The 18,881-nt window shown below is 44.4% G+C and overlaps 1 protein-coding gene across 2 annotated transcripts in view; it reads right to left on the reverse strand.

Moving 5' to 3' along the window:
- Positions 1-4,075: 4,075 nt before the first annotated feature.
- SPATA5 (spermatogenesis associated 5) overlaps positions 4,076-18,881 on the reverse strand; it is a 222,783-nt gene continuing 207,977 nt past the window's right edge. For both annotated transcript variants that reach the window (XM_043973144.1, XM_043973143.1), the window contains exon 16: positions 4,076-4,428. In XM_043973144.1, the coding sequence (XP_043829079.1) occupies positions 4,255-4,428 (174 nt within the window). In that variant the 3' untranslated portion in view covers positions 4,076-4,254. The remainder of the gene's footprint in view (positions 4,429-18,881) is intronic.

Below are 18,881 nucleotides of genomic sequence, written 5' to 3' on the forward strand. Positions count from 1 at the left end.
GATTCTTTTCACTTTGTCTTCTGGTTCTAATAGACCTAGGCACTTTTTTGTTTTTATGATTTCTTAAAATATGGAACATGAAGTTTTTACTTTTCCTTTGGTCACATTTTTCTGGAAGTCTGATAATTCTGAAATTCTTTTTCCTTGACCTGTTTTTCTAATGAGTGCTTTTGATAGTTAATACCTTACTTTTTTTCCCCCCAGTGTTTTGACTTTGTTATGATATTTCCTGCTGTATCATGAGTTCCTGGCTGGGCCTGACTTAGGTCAGTCCCTTTGTAATTTAGGTTTGATAGTGGAACAAAATGAAATACTCATTGATGATTCTGCAGTTGAGAAAAAGAGATTTACTTAACTATAGCAGGAGACTTGGTAACAAAGAGAGTCACTAAAAACACCTCAAGTTGATTCAGCTGGGCTAACCTCTCTTGTCTGAGTTATCCATCATGAACCAGCCACCAAAGAGCAGTGTCCCTACAGCTTCTTCTGGTTCTGGTACTTGGGCCACGAGGAGGGGACACCAACATCCTGACCCTTGAGTTTTCTGCACCAATAAAGTCTCGTGGAGACTTTCCTTTTAAGGAGGAGCTAACGTGACAGGCACAGGGTGGGGTGGTCAGGACGCTGCTTCTACAGCTCCCACGGGACCCATGACATCTGTTGGTTCCATTCTACTGTGTGATTAATGTTTTCCATCATCATTTTTAAGCTGGCCCCTTCTTGGGCTCTCGGCTTGCTCCTGAGGGAAGGAAACAGGAGCAAACAGGCTTTCCTACTTTTGCCTTGCCCCCGGGAGGGCAGCAGGTGTCCGAGGGAGTGTGTGTGTATGTGTCTGTGTAAAGTGGATAAAAAGTCTCTTGTCTATTTTTTTCCTCCAGAATTCTAAGTTCATTTTTTACCTTTGGCTTCATGCATTATCCTTCTTACAGCCAAGCCAGGCCCCACTCGTCCTTGTGGAGTAATCTCTTCTTCTGGGTTTATTGCTTCTTCACCTTCTCCTAATCCCCACAGGTGGCCACAGAAGTGACTTTCAATTCCGGCCCTAGTTCCTGGTTCGGGGCGTTTGATCGTACCCCTCTGCGTAGGACGGATGCTGTTGTCCCTTCTTTAATCCTTGGGTTCTGACTGGTTTGGCGATGGAGCTGGCTTTTGTCTGCCTGTCTCCTTTTCCTCACAAAATCCCCAGCTGCAAGTTGTTCCCATGCCCTGTCCTGTTGGGATGCTGGAGCTGGTGTTGGTCTCAGGCCTCCCATGTGGCCCTTGGCACAGGTGATCAGGTGCCGAGTTTATTTTGCCCTGCGGTGGCTCCCAGTACTTAGAAGTGCCCAGCCAGGCTCTGTCTCCTTGCAGTGACCTCTCTATAGGGCCTGGTTCTGTCCCCTACTTCTGTCCTGATAGGACAGGGGCAAGACCCCATAGAGTTCAAGGTTCTGTCATTGAATTCCACTGGTGTGTCCCCATTTAGCATACCCACGGGCTTCAGGCCCCTTTCCTGGAGTGCGCACTGACTTCCCTGGCATGGCCCTTTTCCGAGTGCCCACCGGCTGTCTTCTTGAGCAGTCTCGTAGTAGAGTGGGGAGCTTACTCATTGATTGTTGCTGACTCATGTTTCCTTTTTAGACATCTGCTGGGAGTGGACCTGGGAGAACCGGGTTCTTCTTATCTGGAAATCCCTTCAGGTAAATCCATACCCAGAAGAGTTCAGGGCTGAGAAAAGATTAGCCCCAGGCATCACTGGGGTGAATTTTGTCATTGGTGCCATCTGCCTCCTCTGGTAGCCTTGCCCGTGTCCCTAGAGCAAGTCTTGTACAAACATGGTGACCCGAAGGATTCCCCTGGGGTGACTTCCAGCCAGAACAACCTCAAACCACCCAGGGCATGTTGTACTATTTTAATAGGTACTTAGGGAAGGAAATGGCACACTGTCTGTGGCGATAACAACTAGATGGTTACAGATCAATCTGAGTGACCTTTGGAGAGAGCAATGGGAAGAGCCCTGGGTTCAGGGTCAGAGGATAACAGCTTCCCAGCTTTGTGCTGGGAAGGATCTCAGAGTCATCGAGACCAATGGCCTCATTTTACAAATGAGAAAAAATGAGGTCCAGGAAGGTAAGAGGCTTGCTCAAGGTTATACAGCTAGCAAAGGGGCAGAGTTGGAATCCAAACCCAAGTATTTTAGCCCTAAATTCATTCCCCTTTTTTCTGTCCCAGGCTGAGCCCAATGGTCCTGGGTTCAAATACTGGCTCCACTCCTCACTATTTGTGCGACTTTGGAAAGTCATTTTCACCTCTGTGGGCCTCAGTTTTCACATCTATAAAACAATGGGTTTGGACTAGTTTTCTTCAACAGCTCCTTCCAGGTATATATCTGAGCTTTCTGCAGATTGGAAACATGCCAAAATACTTCCAAAGTCTTGTCAATCTCAGAAACCAAAATTCAGAAATACTGGCCCACAGATTTCTTAAATCCATTCACCAATAAAGGCACATCTCCCCAGCATCAAACCTTCCCCACTAAATGAATTTCTTGAGGCTTAAAGATTCTCCTATATAAACTTCTCTTCCCCTGCCCCCATCTCAGCATTCCTCTTGGCTTCCAATGTTTTGGAGATGAGCTTAGGGAATGGAAACACAGATGACACAGATTCGGTGATGTCCACCGAGATGCAGAACAAAGCTCATTCATATGTCAGTCCTTGTAACATCCCCAAAGTCAGCTTGGAAGCACTCCCCTTCCCACAATTTTCTTCATCAATTCTCCAAAAGGGAAATGTTTAAAAAAATCCACTTTATTTTTAAAATGAGCTGGATGCTTCATTTCTCCAAATGCTGATACATCTCACAGCACTCCCCAGGTACGCTAAGAGTCAGCCCAGAAACAAAGACTCCAAACTCTTCTGAGAGGCAAGGAAAGGTGGAAGCACTTCAGAAATACGCCCGTATTCTCTTATCTGCCAAACCAAATCTTAACAATTTCAGCCTCTAATTAGATATTTCTTTGTCAACTTTTTTTTCCCCCCACCATTGCCCCTGTCTTCTCTCCCCCTCCCAGAAATGGTTCTCCTGGGAATCTGTGCACTGAGACTAACTCGGGGGTGCTGGTTTTGAGCCTGGAAGGAAGCAAAGGGCTTTGGTTTCTATTCCTCTCTCCAGTGTGGCCACTGACCATGAACTTGTCCAGAAAACCTCAGGGTAAGTGAAGAGCTACGGATGCGTAGTAAGGAGATCAGGCACCATTACATTTGACAGCATTATCTTTGAACTAAGAAACGTTCACCAGCCACAGAAATCACAGGTGGCACTTTCTGATGGTGCCTGATTTATCCAATAAGAATGCCCAGAGACAGGCCAGCCTGAGCATAAAATACCCCATCCTCTTTCCTTTCAAACATGCCCATGAAACCAAGCCTCCTGCATTTCTTTCTTTGCTCTATCAAGGCACAGGTCAAGATGGCGAAGGCTGATTGGAAATGTTAGCTGTAATCTGGACAGATCCATCTTTGGTCGAAGGACTAACTACAAGGTTGGCAAGCCTGTCTGGCATCTTCGCTGGACATCATCAATCACAGACCCGGAAGCCTTTTGTTAGCATACCATTCGTGAAACGCCCAGGGTAGTGGTGCTTCCCTCGTGTGAATACCATTCAACCTAATTCAATTCAGTCATTTCAGTCCTGTCCGACTCTTTATGACCCCATTTGGGGTTTTCCTGGTGGAGATACTGGAGAGGTTTGCCATTTCCTTCTCCAGCTCATTTTACAGATGAGGAAACTGAGACAAACAGAGTTAAGTGACTTGCCCAGGGTCACACAGCAAATAAGTGGCAAAGGTGAGATTTGAACTTAGTTCTCCCCTTGTATTAGAAGGGAATAAGAGTTTCTAGCACAAGGCATAGGGGAAGGAAAAGAGAGGCTCACAAACAGCCTAGCTGCCAATGCATCTGTGAAAATATTGGCAAGCGTTTCTAGATTAAAATCTGATTTAAACCAGAAGACTTGAACAGAACGCAGATCACAACGATTCACTGTAACATCCAGGCCCCTGTTTTTTCCATTGATCTCACACGACCCAAACCATATGTTTCTCTCAGCCTTTATTGAAGGGTCGGCAGCCTCCCCATTCCATCCAAGTGGATTTCAGACATTCCACTTGCAGTAAGGAACGCTTAGGCCTCCACGAGCCATGCTACATGTGGGAAACTCACTTTTCTTTCAAAAAGGTGTTTGAATAGACTACATCAGGGCCTAGGATGTCCTCAGCATGTGTGCAGTCCGTTTTTATGATAATCTGCGTAAAAATGCCTCATGGACTCAGGAATTCTCGGGGTCATGATGTTCAAGGCCTCCATGAAGTGCCTTCTCATGATGTATTTAGATTGTATATCTTCTTCTAGAGCGAGGAGGCCTGCTTCTGAACAGACGGCCGTGATCTGTAATTGAACAGAAAAGAGAAAGAAAATCACTTATCTGCTACCTGGAAATCAGGAAGACGCAAGCTCAAATCTGTCTGCTGACACTTACAATTGGCGTGACCCTGGGCAAGTCACTTAACTGTTCTCTGACTCAGTTTCCTTAACTGTAAAATGGGTTGAAATAAAAAAAAAATACTTTCCAGGGTCATTGTGAGGATAAAATAGAGTGAGATCACAGTTGTAAATTGCTCTGTAAATCTTACGGCACTGTATAAATGACAGCTGTTATTGTCTGGGGATATGCTGCACTTGGAGCCGGAGGGCCTGTGGATCTATCCCAGTCATGCCAGTCCCCGCCTGTGAGACCCTAGCCAAGTGGCTTCACCTTTCTTGGCTTCTCTTTCCTCACCTATAGAGGAATGCCTGTACTTACCTACTTATATACCTACATGTAAGTGAAAAGAAAAGTTTTGGGGATAAGAATTCATTATTTGGTAAAAAGTATTGGGAAAAACTGGAAAGCCGTCTGGCAGAAATAGGGAATAGACCAATATCTTACACCATTTTCCAAGATAAGATCAAAATGGATATAAGACCCAGATATAAAGAGATTATAAGAAAATCTGAAGAACAAGAAATTTATTACCTATCCGACTTATGGAGAGGCTAACGATTTGTGAACCAGCAAGAGATACAGAACAGTGTGAGGTGTTAAGTGAATAGTTTTAATGACATTAAATTAAAAAGGGGTTTGTACCAATAAAACCAAATGTAGCCAAGATTAGGAGGAAAGCAGAAAATTGGGGAAAATATTTTAGAGACAGATTCTCAGATATCTCAGGTTTCATATATCAAATATATAAATAACTTTGTCAATTTTATAAAAATACAAGTCATTCCCCAATTGATATGGTCAAAAGATATGAAATTTTCCAATAAAGAGATCAAAACAACTTATGGTCATGTGAAAAAAAAAATGTTCTAAATCATTCTTGATTAGAGAAATGCAAATTAAAACAACCTAGAGATATCAGTTTATTCCTACCAGATTGGCTAACGTGATTGAAGGGGAAAGTGACAAATGTTGGAGGGGGTGTGGAAAAATCAGGACATTAACTTATTGTTGGTGGATCTGTGAGCTGATCCAACCTTTTTGGAGAGCAATCTGGAATTATGCTCAAAGAGTTAATAAACTCCCTACTCCCTTTGCCACAGCAATACTACTACTAGGCCTCTTTCCAAAGATATTTAGGGGAAAAGGAAAAGAACCGATATGTTCTAAAATATTTATAGCAGCTCTCTTAGTGATGGCAAAGAACTGCAAATCGTGGGGATGTCGGTCAACTGGGGAATGGCTATACTTAATGACTTTTAAAGTCTTCCTGCACTCAAAAATCAATGATCCTTCATCAGGAAATGAAAATGGAGTCCTGGCCTTGGGCTCTACTTGAGTTGTGCGGGGTCTCAGAGAGGTTCAATGCCCCTGAATCCAAGGATCTACCCACTTTGCTCTTCTGCCTCTCACTTCATGTTCATTAGAGACGTAAGTCATTTCCAAAGGGACTTGACATCCATCCCCACACCTTCCTGGGTTCTAGAATTCTCAGCTATCACTCAGCTCCTGACCTGCTACATAAATCTAAATGGGTTTTCTTATGAGGATTGCCACCAACCCAGTTTTGACCTTGGGAATCTCAGCTCATGCAGACCAAGCCAGACAATCGATTCAGGGAGGAGAAAGGGGGTAGAGGGTGGAGGACAGAGGGAGCCCAGAGTCTGGAGGCAACAGAAGGGGAAGAAGGGGAGGGTCTCCCAGTCCTATGAAATGCATTTCTCAGCTCTCTGGCCTTCAGAGGGCGGAAGCCGGCTGGTGAAAGGGGCTGGTGGGATGAAAAGGGATTGTGGTTTCGAGGGCAGCGGGCTCAGCAGGGCTGGGGAGCGGCGGTGCCCGGTGTTTGTAAGTGAAAGCCACTCGTCCAGCTATTCAGCAGATTTCCTCTGTCTGTTCACTCGCTGAAAGAGCTGCCCAGCCCAGGCGGGGCCGGCGGCTGTCCAGGATGCGCCTCCGATTTCAGGGGCTTTAGCCATGCGTTCAGGGGGCTTTCACACAAAAACATGCAGGGATTTGGAAGGCTTTGTTAAGTCACCACAATACACCCGGGAGGCCTGGGCCCCTCGAACAAACAGAGAAGGTTATTGCCGCCCTGGAAACCCAGTCCTGCTCAGGAATGGTGATGAGCTGACTTTCCATGGAGTTCAAGGCCTCAAGCCAGCCAAAGCCCTGGGCCTTGGAGTGACCATACAAATGGCCTTCCACATCACGGTCATGAAGGAGCAGGGGCCCTAGGGCCGGCAGGGACTCCCATTCTGGTCCATAATCTTCTTTGTGAAATTGAACAGAGGGGCCTTCTAAATAAAACAGGCCCTATCTACTCACTTCTGGCATTGAACCCTGGATTCAAATTCAATCACTCCCACTTACCAGCTTAGCAGTGCTGGGGAAAGTAGTCAAACTGATTGGGTCAGTTTCCATTTTGGAGAAATGAGGATCACAACACCCATGCCTTCTGCCTCAGAGGACTGTTGTGGGCCAAAGAGCCCCACAGAAATGGGAGGTGATATGTACATTATAAATCTGACAAGTCCAACAGAAGCCCACAAACACTAGCACCTAAAGCACACCTTTTCTCAGGTTATATCGCACACATTCTACAAGAAGAGAGAACATGTACAAATACAAAACAACTGTATAGGAAAAATGCAGACAAAGTAAACACAAGATAATGTGGGGCTACAGGAAGAATCAGGAAAGGACTCATTATAATAATAACTAGCATTCATGTAGCATCTTAAGGTTTACCAGGCATTTTACAAGTATCTCAGCTGATCCCTACAGAAACTCTGGGAGGTAGGGCTATTATGAACCCCCATTTTACAGATGAGGAAACTGAGGCATCAGGCAATTAAGTGACTTGTCCAGAGTCACACAACTAGTAAGTGTGTGAAGCCAGATTTGAACTTGGTTCTTCCTGACCTGAGGCCTGGTTGCTCTATCTACTGTGCCACCCAGCTATCCCTTAAACTATGTATTCTAATTTTATTTTTTTTTTTTAGGCGGGGCAATGAGGGTTAAGTGACTTGCCCAGGGTCACACAGCTAGTTAGTGTCAAGTATCTGAGGCCAGATTTGAACTCAGGTCCTCCTGAATCCAGGGCCAGTGCTCTATCCATTGCGCCACTTAGCTGCCCCTAAACTATGTATTCTAAAAAAAAATTTGTAAGCCAGGCATGGGGGACAGCCTGTGAGGAGGTACAGAAAAGGGGGAACCTTTATTTTGTCTATTATCCATATACTTGTTTTGCAAATGTTCTCTCCCTATAGTATGTAAGGAAATGCTGTGTGTGAGGAATAAGAAGATCAATATGGCTTCAGAGTGTGTGAAAGGAAGTGCTATGGAATAAGGTTGGAGCCAGGTCGTGAAAAGCTTTAAATGCCCCAAAAGAAGTTTGCATGTGACCCTAAAGGCAAAAGAGGGCATCCCTGGAGCTTAAGCTAAGCTGGAGAGACACAGAATTGACGTGTAATTTAGGAATGTCCCCCTGGAAGTTGAGCGGAGGAAAGATTGGAGAGGGGAGATGCCTGAGGCAGGGAGACCCATCAGCAGGCTATGGAGAGAGTATAGGGGAGGAAAGATGAGGCAGTGCACTAAAGTCATGTGAATGGAGAGAAGGGAATGGATGGGAGAGATAACACTGGACATGGTGAGGTAGGACCACAGATGACTAAGAGGCTGAGAGCCTGTTTGAATGAAAGCCCATCTGTGCCCTTGAGGGCTAAAGGGAGGATTGGGGGGGGGGGCGGGGGGGCGGGGAAGAAAGATAAGTTCTGCTGTGGACGAGTTTCGGCTGATTACTGGATATCCGGTTAAGTTTAGGAGAGAAAGAGGGCTGGCTTTGTAGAGACAGAAGTCATCCTATGCAGATAATTGAACCCGAGGGTGAAGAAAGAGAAAGGAACAGGGCTCAGGACAGAAGCCTGAGGCTGATTTAGGGGGCATTCACTGCCACCTCCATTTGGTAGCAACTGCAAGAGGAAAAGGCCTGTGGATGAGACTTAGTGCCCAATAAAAGATTTCTATTCTGAGGGTATTCCAAGCAGCAGGATGCACTGGACCTGGAGTCAGGGAGTCCCGAGTTCAGATCTGACCTCAGACACTCGCTAGCTCTGTGACCCCCTAAGCGAGTCACTTTAACCTGTCTGCCTCAGTGTTCTCATCTGTAAAATGAGGACAAGACTAGCACCTACTTTCCAGGGTTGTAGTGAGGATCATGGGACAATATTTGTAAAACACTCTGTAAACCTAGAGCCCTGTGCAAATGCTATTCTTTGCAGATCTACACATAGTTAAAAAAATTTTTTTTTTTGTCTGTGTTCTCTTTTGCGGCAGGGCTAATATGGAAATATGTTGTGCACGACTGCACATGTATAATCTATATCAAATTGCTTGCCTTCCTTAGAAGGGGGAGGTAAAAGAGTGAGGGAGGGTATTTGAAACTCAAAAATCATAAAAATTAAAGTAACAAATTATAAAAATTTAAAATTTCATCGATAAATTATACATTTTAAATATACAAATCGATATTATAAAATCATAATTATAAAACCGGATGCTTTAATTTACAAATCATTATTAAAAACAAAAATTTAAATTTCTAAGTTATAATTGCAAATCATGAAAACAAATGTTAAAATGGTTTTTACACATAATTGAGAGGAAAAAATGAAATTTTTCTTAAAAATAAATGCTATTCTTCATCGTCACCCTCATTCTGAAACAGCCCATGCCTCTCCCAGGAAGGCAGCCCTTGGGAGCGGGAGGATGTAATCCTCTAGATCAGTGTCTGCATTTGGGTGGAAGGTCTGGCCTCTCTGAGCTCTACCTGATGTGTGTTTGGGTGGCTCCCTCCTTTTCCAAAGTCCAGGATGTGTTCTCTGCTTCTCCCTATGCTATCCAAAGAGTTTCCTTGTAGGAATCGGTGGTAGGGAGACAAGAGTATGGGAACAGAATCCTCCCTGACTGACTCAAGGCTGCTAACAAGGGGGAGTCAAAGGTTTTCCCGGAGGCCAAGTCTGCTGAGGCCGGCCATGGGGACACAGGGATATGTTATCTCTGAGGTTACTATTAGAAACACAGGGAGACCCCCTCAGGGGTAAAGCGAAATGCAATGGTCAGTAAATGCTCCCTCCCAGTATTCATGACCATGAACAGGAATCTTCCCAGGGTGTTGTGCCTTTTCAATTATCTGGGAAATGGCAAAAGAATGCCTTGGGTTTCACTCTCAGGGAGGAACTCCAAGGCCTCATACAGGTGTCTAAGGTGTTATTCCCTCCCAGACTTACCTTGTGAAATGTTGTCTAGATCTAATAGAGAAAAGGGAAGAAGGCGAACAAAGGCCTTAGTCATTAATATAACTATGTAGCTAGGGGGCAAGATGGGTACAGAGGGAAGACCTGAATACGAATCCAGCCTCAGACACACGCTGTGTGACCCTGAGCAAGTCACTTCACCCAGCTGTCCTCAGTTTTCTCATCTGTCAAATGAGCTGGAGAAGGAAATGGAAAACTACTCCAGTCTCTCTGCCCCCAGATGGGGTCAGGAGGAGTCAGACATGACTGAAAAACAACACAGTGAGGGTCTGAGGTGCCGCTGGCAGTGATATTTGCTATCTGCAAAATACTGAAAATAGTTCTATTATCAATTCTACTTGGCAATAAATTGTAAATACCCAATACTTTTAGTTTTTTATTTAAATATAGAAAAGTAAGATTATTCTTAGGGAAGGAAGTTTCTTTGGTTCATGAAGTAACGGCTATTATTACCAAACAGGATTGATGATAACATCAATTTAACTATTTGACATTTTACCTATGACCAATGACACCGCCCCAGTCATATCAAGCCCTCAACTAAAGAGCCGATACCTGTCTGAAAACCCAGCCTTTTGCCACTCAGTTCTCTCCAGACACTGACTCAAGTCTCTAAGGAATTTTCTTCATATCCCTTCTCAACATTATCACTTTTTCATTATCTCTTCTTCAGTAAACAACGGTTTTTCTCGAATACCCCGTCCTTGCTAGTTCCTAACAATTTCAAGGGTGTCTCACACAGATTCCAGGTAAAACGCACCCCCTTCTCTCTTACTCACAGCCAGACATTTTTTTCAACTGATCCCCAAATGACAGGACAAACTCCTTTTAATCAATATTGTCTTTGCTCTTCAAGAGCCACTAAGAGCCTCTGTAACCTCTGTAGGGCAAAGGTTTTTGAAACAAAGGTTAGATTTATATTTGACAGCCAGCAATATTGATTCATTGGCATTCCTCGGAGGGAGGAAAGACAACTCTTTCAATGATCAATTTCTAAACATATACATGATAAGAAAAGGTCAGAGAGATCGCAAGTCAGATACTTGGAAATGAATTGTGGTAGTTAGTCAGACCCCAAAATGAGGCTGAAACTCATTTCCTTTCTTTTCCTTTCTTTTTTCTAAGTAGTATTTTATCTTCCCCCCAAATTACATGAAAAGATAGTTTTCAACATTCATTTTTGTAAGATTTTGCATTCCAAATTTTCCTTCCTCCCTTCCTTCCCTCCCCCTGCCCTCCACAGCAAGCAATCGGATATAGGTTATATATGTACGATAAAGTTAAAACTTCCACATTAGTCACGATACAAGAGAAGAATCAGAACAAAAGGGAAAAACCACAAGAAAACAAACAAACACTAATAAATAAAGTGAAAAGAGTATGCTTCGATCTTTGTCCAGACTCCACAGTGCTTTTTCTAGATGTGGAGAGCATTTTCTATTACGAAAGACTCATTTTCATGTTTAAAAAGTGCTTCCCTTGTAACAAACTTCAGAGCTACAGTAAGGGGAGGATTGGTTGCCTCTCTTTCACTGGGGAAGAAATAGGTCCAGGGTTACACGATTAGCAAATGTCAGGCCTGAGGCTCAAGCCCAGCTCTTGCAGCATCTCTGTCTGAGGCTAGACAATCTTTCTATGCATGACTTCTGAAGGCTGCTCGTCATCAGAGGTATGAGAAGATCACAGAAGAACCTAGCTTTGGAGTCACAGAATGATAGGGACCTCACAGGCCCTTGAGTCCTCTCCCATTCCCCACTTTACAGATGAGAAAACTGAGGCCCAGGGAGGTTAAGAGAAGGCATCTGCTTTGTCCTTTGCTTTAGGAAGGAGAAGTCTTTTGCAGAAAAGTTTGCCAATGGCTTCCCCATTGTCAGCAGTGAAAACTCCACTATGAACCTCGTGGGGACTTCCTGCCCCTCCTCCTTCACTGTTACTGAATGCATTGCTTGGCTTTGTATAGTATGGTCCAGGGACCAGACAGTCTCATCGCCTCCCTGACAAGACATTTAAAACCAGATAGTGTCAGGAGGAACCATTTCAGAGATAAGGGAATTCAGCTGAATGTTCCTGTGGTCCAAGCTCACAAGAAGCAAGGCTGAATGAATGGGCGAATTTGAATTACAGATTGGGTCTGGAATTTTAAACTAACCTCTTTAGAAAGAATGTCTCTGACAGGAAGCTATTTTGGAAGTTTTCTCTAATTTGATTATCTTGTATCATTCCTTCTAAGCAGGACAGCTGAATTTTAGTGGGTTATTAGCCAATGACTAACCTACAGGGAGAGGCTTCATCATTAGGTTTTAGAAGCATCTTCTGGTCGGGCTCACACACTGTGTGTGGACGACTAGCCAATTTTGTTCATGGATGCAGGGTATGACATCCATTCAATCAACAAGCATTTATTAAACACCTAATAGCTACCTGGAACTGGGGTAGGAAAAATGAAGAGTCCACGGCTTCAATGAGTTGAGACTTTTGCTTGAATGATCTAAGGTGTCAGGCAGTGGCTGTTCATGGGGACATACTCCACATGTCAAGAAAGCATCTTGCTTTGCTGCATGCATGCAGCAATACACACATGCCCAGAGTCAATCTGAGGGCATGGGACAAATTCATCTCAAATAGACAAACACAAAATATTCTATAAAGGGCCGACTAGGTGCCTCTGCTGTTCCAGGTGCTGGCGATATAAACTTGATGAATGAAACAGTTCTTATTCACAAGGCAAGGATTACTTCCATTCTAATGGGAGAGGCATCAAGTACATAAATAAGTTCATAGGGAATAAATATATGGGTAGCTAGATGGTACAGTGGAATGAGTATCCCACCTGGAATCAGGAGGACCTGAGTTTATATCTGGTCTCAGACACTTACTAACTGTGTGACCCTAGGCAAGTAAGTCACTTAACCCTGTCGGCCTCATCTGCCAAACAAGCTGGAAAAGGAAATGGAAAACCACATTGCCAAGAAAACCTCAAATGGGGTCATGAAGAGTCATATATGACTGAAAAGACTGCACAACAATGTTGGGTGAAGGAGATTGAGGAATTGGGGTTTGAACATTTATTAAGCATTTACTGTGTGCCTGGTAGTGTTGTCAATTGGGGAGACTGGAAGAATGGTAGTGCCTTCAATGGATTTATTTTGGATGTGTTTGAGATGTCCGTTGGGACATCCAGTTTGAAACGTTCCAGTGGAAAGCTGGGGAGGCAGAACTAAAGTTCAGGGTAGAATGAGGGGCTGGATGTGTAGATCTGGGATGTCACTGGTATAGAGATAAAAATTAAAGCCATTGGAAGTTGATGAGGGGGGAGAGAGAGAAAAGAGAGAGACAGAGACAGAGGGAGGGACAGAGAGACAGAGACAAAGCTGAGGAGAGGTAGAGGGAGGTAAAGATGGGGGGGGGAGAGAGAGAGAGGGAGAGGGAGAGACAGAGAGAGGGACAGAGAGACAGAGACAAAGCTGAGGAGAGGTAGAGGGAGGTAAAGATGGGGGGGAGAGAGAGAGGGAGAGGGAGAGACAGAGAGACAGAGGGAGGGACAGAGAGACAGAGACAAAGCTGAGGAGAGGTAGAGGGAGGTAAAGATGGGGGGGGAGAGAGAGAGAGGGAGAGGGAGAGACAGAGAGACAGAGGGAGGGACAGAGAGACAGAGACAAAGCTGAGGAGAGGTAGAGGGAGGTAAAGATGGGGGGGGGAGAGAGAGAGGGAGAGGGAGAGACAGAGAGACAGAGGGAGGGACAGAGAGACAGAGACAAAGCTGAGGAGAGGTAGAGGGAGGTAAAGATGGGGGGGGAGAGAGAGAGAGGGAGAGGGAGAGACAGAGAGACAGAGGGAGGGACAGAGAGACAGAGACAAAGCTGAGGAGGGGTAGAGGGAGGTAAAGATGGGGGGGGAGAGAGAGAGAGGGAGAGGGAGAGACAGAGAGAGGGACAGAGAGACAGAGACAAAGCTGAGGAGGGGTAGAGGGAGGTAAAGATGGGGGGGGGAGAGAGAGAGAGGGAGAGGGAGAGAAGGGGAGGGAGCCTAGGACATTTGTTATCATTTGTAAAATGGGAATAAGAACTCCTCTCCCAGGGTGGCTGTGAGAAACTTAATGGAAACCCAACAGATGCCAACAAAGTCTCTAGGCAGAATGTTATTGTTCTTGTCTTGACGCTTCCCGCGCCTAGTGCGGTGCCTGGCACAGGAGATGTTTGATAAAGGTTTGCTGTTGCTCAGTATACAAAAAACCACCACAGCAAGCCAGTGACAACGAGCAAGCATGCCAGGTGACGTCTGGGACATCACGCCAACAGATTGCTCTCTGAGTGTCAGCTGCTCGGGCGACCTCTGGGTCAGACACTGTCGCTTCGTCTGTTTAAAGGCTTTCATAAGCCTTAAGCAGTTAATGACTGGAAACAATATTTGAACCCAGGTCATGCTGGCTCTCTCTAGCCACTGTACCACACTGCCTCTCATCTCCACAGAGTGAAGTAAGCACAGACTAAAGGCCGTGGGGTAACAGAGAATGATGGATGAGGCAAAGGATGCTGGGTAAGAGCAATGGTCCAGAAATATGAAAAATGGGGCAGTCTGGGGCTGATAACACACAGCGGAACTGTGGTAATGGTGGTGTGGGGAATGGGGCTCAGGAGGGACCAGGAAGGCTTCAAGGCCTAATCCTCTCTCATTTTACATGTAAGCTGAGTGAGAGATTATATGATTTGGGCCTGGGTCCACTGATCATCAGTTAAAAACGTGGGATCCGATGAGACCCCCTGGGAGAGGGTGCAGTGAGAGAAAAGGGCAGAGGGCCTGGGACAGCCTTGGGAGACATCTGTGGTGGCACAGACACACGTGTGACTCCCACGGATCCCTGCCCATCCCTTCTGTGAATTCTGCCTCTAAGACTCCAGCAAGATTTCCTGCAAGGAAAAACAATGTGGGGGGATACAAACACAGCTACCCAAGGCACCTGTATTCTCAGAGGGCTGTGGCTCTGTGGTCCAGGCTTCTAGCCTGGCAACAACAACCACCACCACCACCACCTAGAAGCCTGGCTTCTCTTTAGTTTGTGTGTGTCCTGGAGTAGGAGAGAGGCCGGTGTCCTTCAGAGAGAGGGCACAGCAGCTGCCCCACAGATAACAAGCTTCACTCGCCTAAGACAGCCCCTTCGGCATACTGTTCAGCACCTTGAACCACTTAGTCAGTGCTCAATAAACTTTCATTGAATTGAATTTTGTGTCTGTGGTGCGCCTTTAACCCTGGGATTCTATCCAGAAACTTTATACCACGGCCTTATAGTCCCTGAACTTTCCTCAGAATTTGAGTTTAAGAAAAAAAAAATTGTCTTTGGAACCCCACCAAATGTAGAAATTTCTAGCTGAAGGGAAGAGAATTTTCACAAAGCTGTGAGCCAACTATGGGAACAGGGGGGGATTACTACACAATGGAAATGGTTTTGCAATCTCAACCAAGGCATCCACTATTATGAATGACACAGTGTGTGCCTAAAAGCACCCAACAATGTCGGAGAGGGGAGAATGAGTGAACAGCCAAGAATTTCCTCTTAGGGTTGGAATTCTTGATCGGGAGACTTAACAAGAGGGACTACAGGTAGGTCCCACCCTGTCAACTGAAGCTTCTGATCTTGCAAGCTGACATCTACCTGGGAGTAGGCCCGGACCACCTTCGGGACCATACGTGAGAGAAGTAGCTTTTCTTGATTTTTCTCTGGGTGCCAACATGACTTAAGAGCCTGGAGAAGAAATCTGGACTGTGGTGGTAAAGATTTTCTGCCTCCTTCCACCCATCACAACCCCACTGCTTATATCTGTATATGTTTTAAATACCGATTTTCTACATATGCATACATGTACATGTAAAAATGCATCAATATACATACACTTAGAAATATGTATTCAACACACATACACATTATAAAACCTATAATGGGCATATTCACTAAGTTTATTGTTGTTTGTCCTTCATTCTCGAAGAGGACCATGACACTGGGGCGATGTCATGACTGGTACTGAATTGGATTTAAGGGAGGGAAGACTGTGCAAGGTCTCTCCTCCAGAGCCATCTAGGTCCAGTGGCAAGATATACATCAGGACAACTGGAGATAGCCCTAGATGTTTAAGGCAATTGGGGTTAAGTGACTTGCCCAGGGTCACACAGCTAGTAAGAGGTTAAGATGATTACACCTGTATATATACTTATGTGTATATATTATACAATATGGCTTTTATGTTTATGTAAACACACACTGTGACAAGAAGCCAGTATCTGCATTAAGACATACTCATTTCAGCTTAGCACCACTAAGCAGATACAAGCTGAGCCAAGCTCAGTCTTTAGTTAATTTTTGAAAATATATTAAGCAGTGCGCCCTTCACTTTGTCAAGAACCTGGTGTAGACACCACATCAACAAAAAGATTCTGCAACAAAACGAGAATTTACATGCTGGAACAAAATATCTGAAGATCTCTCTCTGCCAACTACTGGTTTCAGTGATATTTGTGGGACTTTAAAAAAAAGGCACTCACACACACAAAAATGTTTCTCTGCAATCTTCAGCGGTCTGTCTGGCTAACATGGGCATGATTACATTTTTACATAAATATTTTAATAAGAAATTTAGGTTTCTTTTAAAAAAAACATGTTCCATACCCTAAAAAAATAAGGAGGGTGGATTACCTTTTTTTTGGAGGGGGGGGGTAGGACAATGAGGTTTAAGTGACTTGCCCAGGGTCACACAGCTAGTAAGTGTCAAGTGTCTGAGGCCGGATTTGAACTCAGGTCCTCCTGAATCCAGGGCCGGTGCTTTATCTACTGGGCCTAGGAGCCCCCTAGACATAACTTTCTTAATAAATCCTTTTTTTCTTTTGGTTGCTCCCTGGCACTGTTGTCTGATAATGAGCTCATAGTCCAGTAAACTTCCCAGATCCTTTTCAGCTAAATTGCTATCTAGTCCCAAACGCCCCATATTTATACCAAGGAAATTGATTTTTTTAAACCAAAGTGTAAGCCCACTCATCGCTATTGAATTTTATCTGGTTAGTCAGATCAATCCTGTAGCCGGGGGACTGACCAAATGTAGCCCCTCCTTGCTTTTGTATGGCTCATGAGCTAAGAATGGCTTTTTACATTTATAAAATAAGTTTCATTTGCCAACACCTGTGTCTAGCCTTTAAAAATCGTTTTTGGATCCAAACTCTGATATCCAGGATATTAATAATAATGTCACCTACTTCCAAGGTTTGTTATAAAGATCAAATAATATTGGCAGAGCACTTTGTAACTTTAAACACCATACAAATGCTAATTGGGATAATCAATCTGCAAATGAACATAGAAAATATTCTAATTTGCAAGACAGTTATTTGTTTGTGTACCTAGGTTAGCAAATGGCAGGTGTCTAGCATAATTTACAAATGTTACTTATAAGGCAAAGTAAACATTTTAAATAAATGTAAAAACACTTTCTCCATGTCCAAAGGAAAACACGACAGAGACCTAGGAAGGACCCCAAAGGAACAAGGGAGCTACTTGGTTGAGGGGGTCCTGCTGGAAGAAGAACCGTGGCCTGTTTCCTGCTTCCCCTTCTGCCTGTTCAGCCCAAACAGGCCCACTGGAGTCCTGGCTGCCTCCCATTTCTAGGCAGCCTCTTGTTTCCCCCTTCTCCATTTTCCTTTCTTTCCTTTCATTTCCATTTTCAAAGCTGGGTTCCTTTTCTTGTCTGACTTCTGAAAGGTCACACAGAAGGCATGGCCTCTCATTGGTCTCCTTTCCTTTCTAATTCACTCAGCGAACTTGACTCAGCAAGGGATCACCTACATCTTTAAAAGCTCCTTTTCTGCAATCAGGTGCTAGCCTTTCAAGTACCAACTACTCTGGGTCAGAGGTACAAGGGTCCTTAGACCTTGGTCACAGAGGTTAAAATGGAGTCCCCACAGTAATGAGCAGAAGTCGGGGACGCTAACCGGGCCTTCTGGGGTAAGAGAACACACAGGTTTCATCTACCAAGAAGCTATTCTTCCCAATGAGATTTTTCAGGAACACAAATGAAATATTTGCAGACACTAACAGGGCATTCCTATTTATCTTGACCAGCTTATACCAGAATGGAAATTGCCCCTGACAAGTGGTTTCTAGCCACTACTCAAAGACCTCCAGAGACTGACTTAGAGTCTCACCCCGGGGGCAACCTACCATACTTGGGGACAACTGTAATTGTTAGGAAGCTCTTCTTTGTATGAAGCTGCAATCACTCTCTTCATTCATTCTCTTTTTCCCTCTGGGGCAAAACAAGGCCTTCTTCCTTCTATTTGAAGAGAGCTATTGTGTCCAACCCAGGCCTCCTCTTTTCTGGACCAAACTGTCTAGCTATGACAATGGTTTCCAGTATCCTCAGGAACCTTTTTCTTTTGCTTTGGACATAACTTGTCAGAGACCATCCTAAAATGTGGCATCCAGAATGGATTACGCGAGTCCCCATGTGGTATTCTTAGAGCTGGACACATTGAGACAATCAGGTTCTTTATTCTAATAACAGAACTTCATGCCTTTGACTTGTCCTTTGATCAATACCTATGCCAGGGGGCAGCTAGGTGGCGCAGTGGATAAAACACAGGCCCTGGATTCAGGAGGACCTGAGGTCAGACACTTGACACTTACTAGCTGTGTGACCCTGGGCAAGTCACTTAACCCTCTTTGCCTGGCCAAAAATAAATAAATAAATAAATAAAATAATATTAATACTTAGGCCATACAGACTGGGCTTTTTTTTTGTTGTTTAAAAGGTACTGAAACCATCCGTGGGACTTAATTGTGACATCTACTCATTTGCCATCTGGCTGTACACATTTTAGATTTTTTAAACTTCTCTACCAATTCACTTAACTGCTTGTGGCTTCTCTGAGATTGCCTTCTGTCACAGGAAAAGGTGGGGGTCCTTAGGTATTCCTTGGTAAAGAATTACACTCTCAAACACAGTCCAATTAGAATTAATTTTTTTTTTTTAAATTTGGAGCTAGAGAAAGTGATGGAGGGGTAA

This window comes from Dromiciops gliroides, chromosome 6, assembly GCF_019393635.1.
Source record: "Dromiciops gliroides isolate mDroGli1 chromosome 6, mDroGli1.pri, whole genome shotgun sequence".
Taxonomy (NCBI): Eukaryota; Metazoa; Chordata; class Mammalia; order Microbiotheria; family Microbiotheriidae; genus Dromiciops; species Dromiciops gliroides.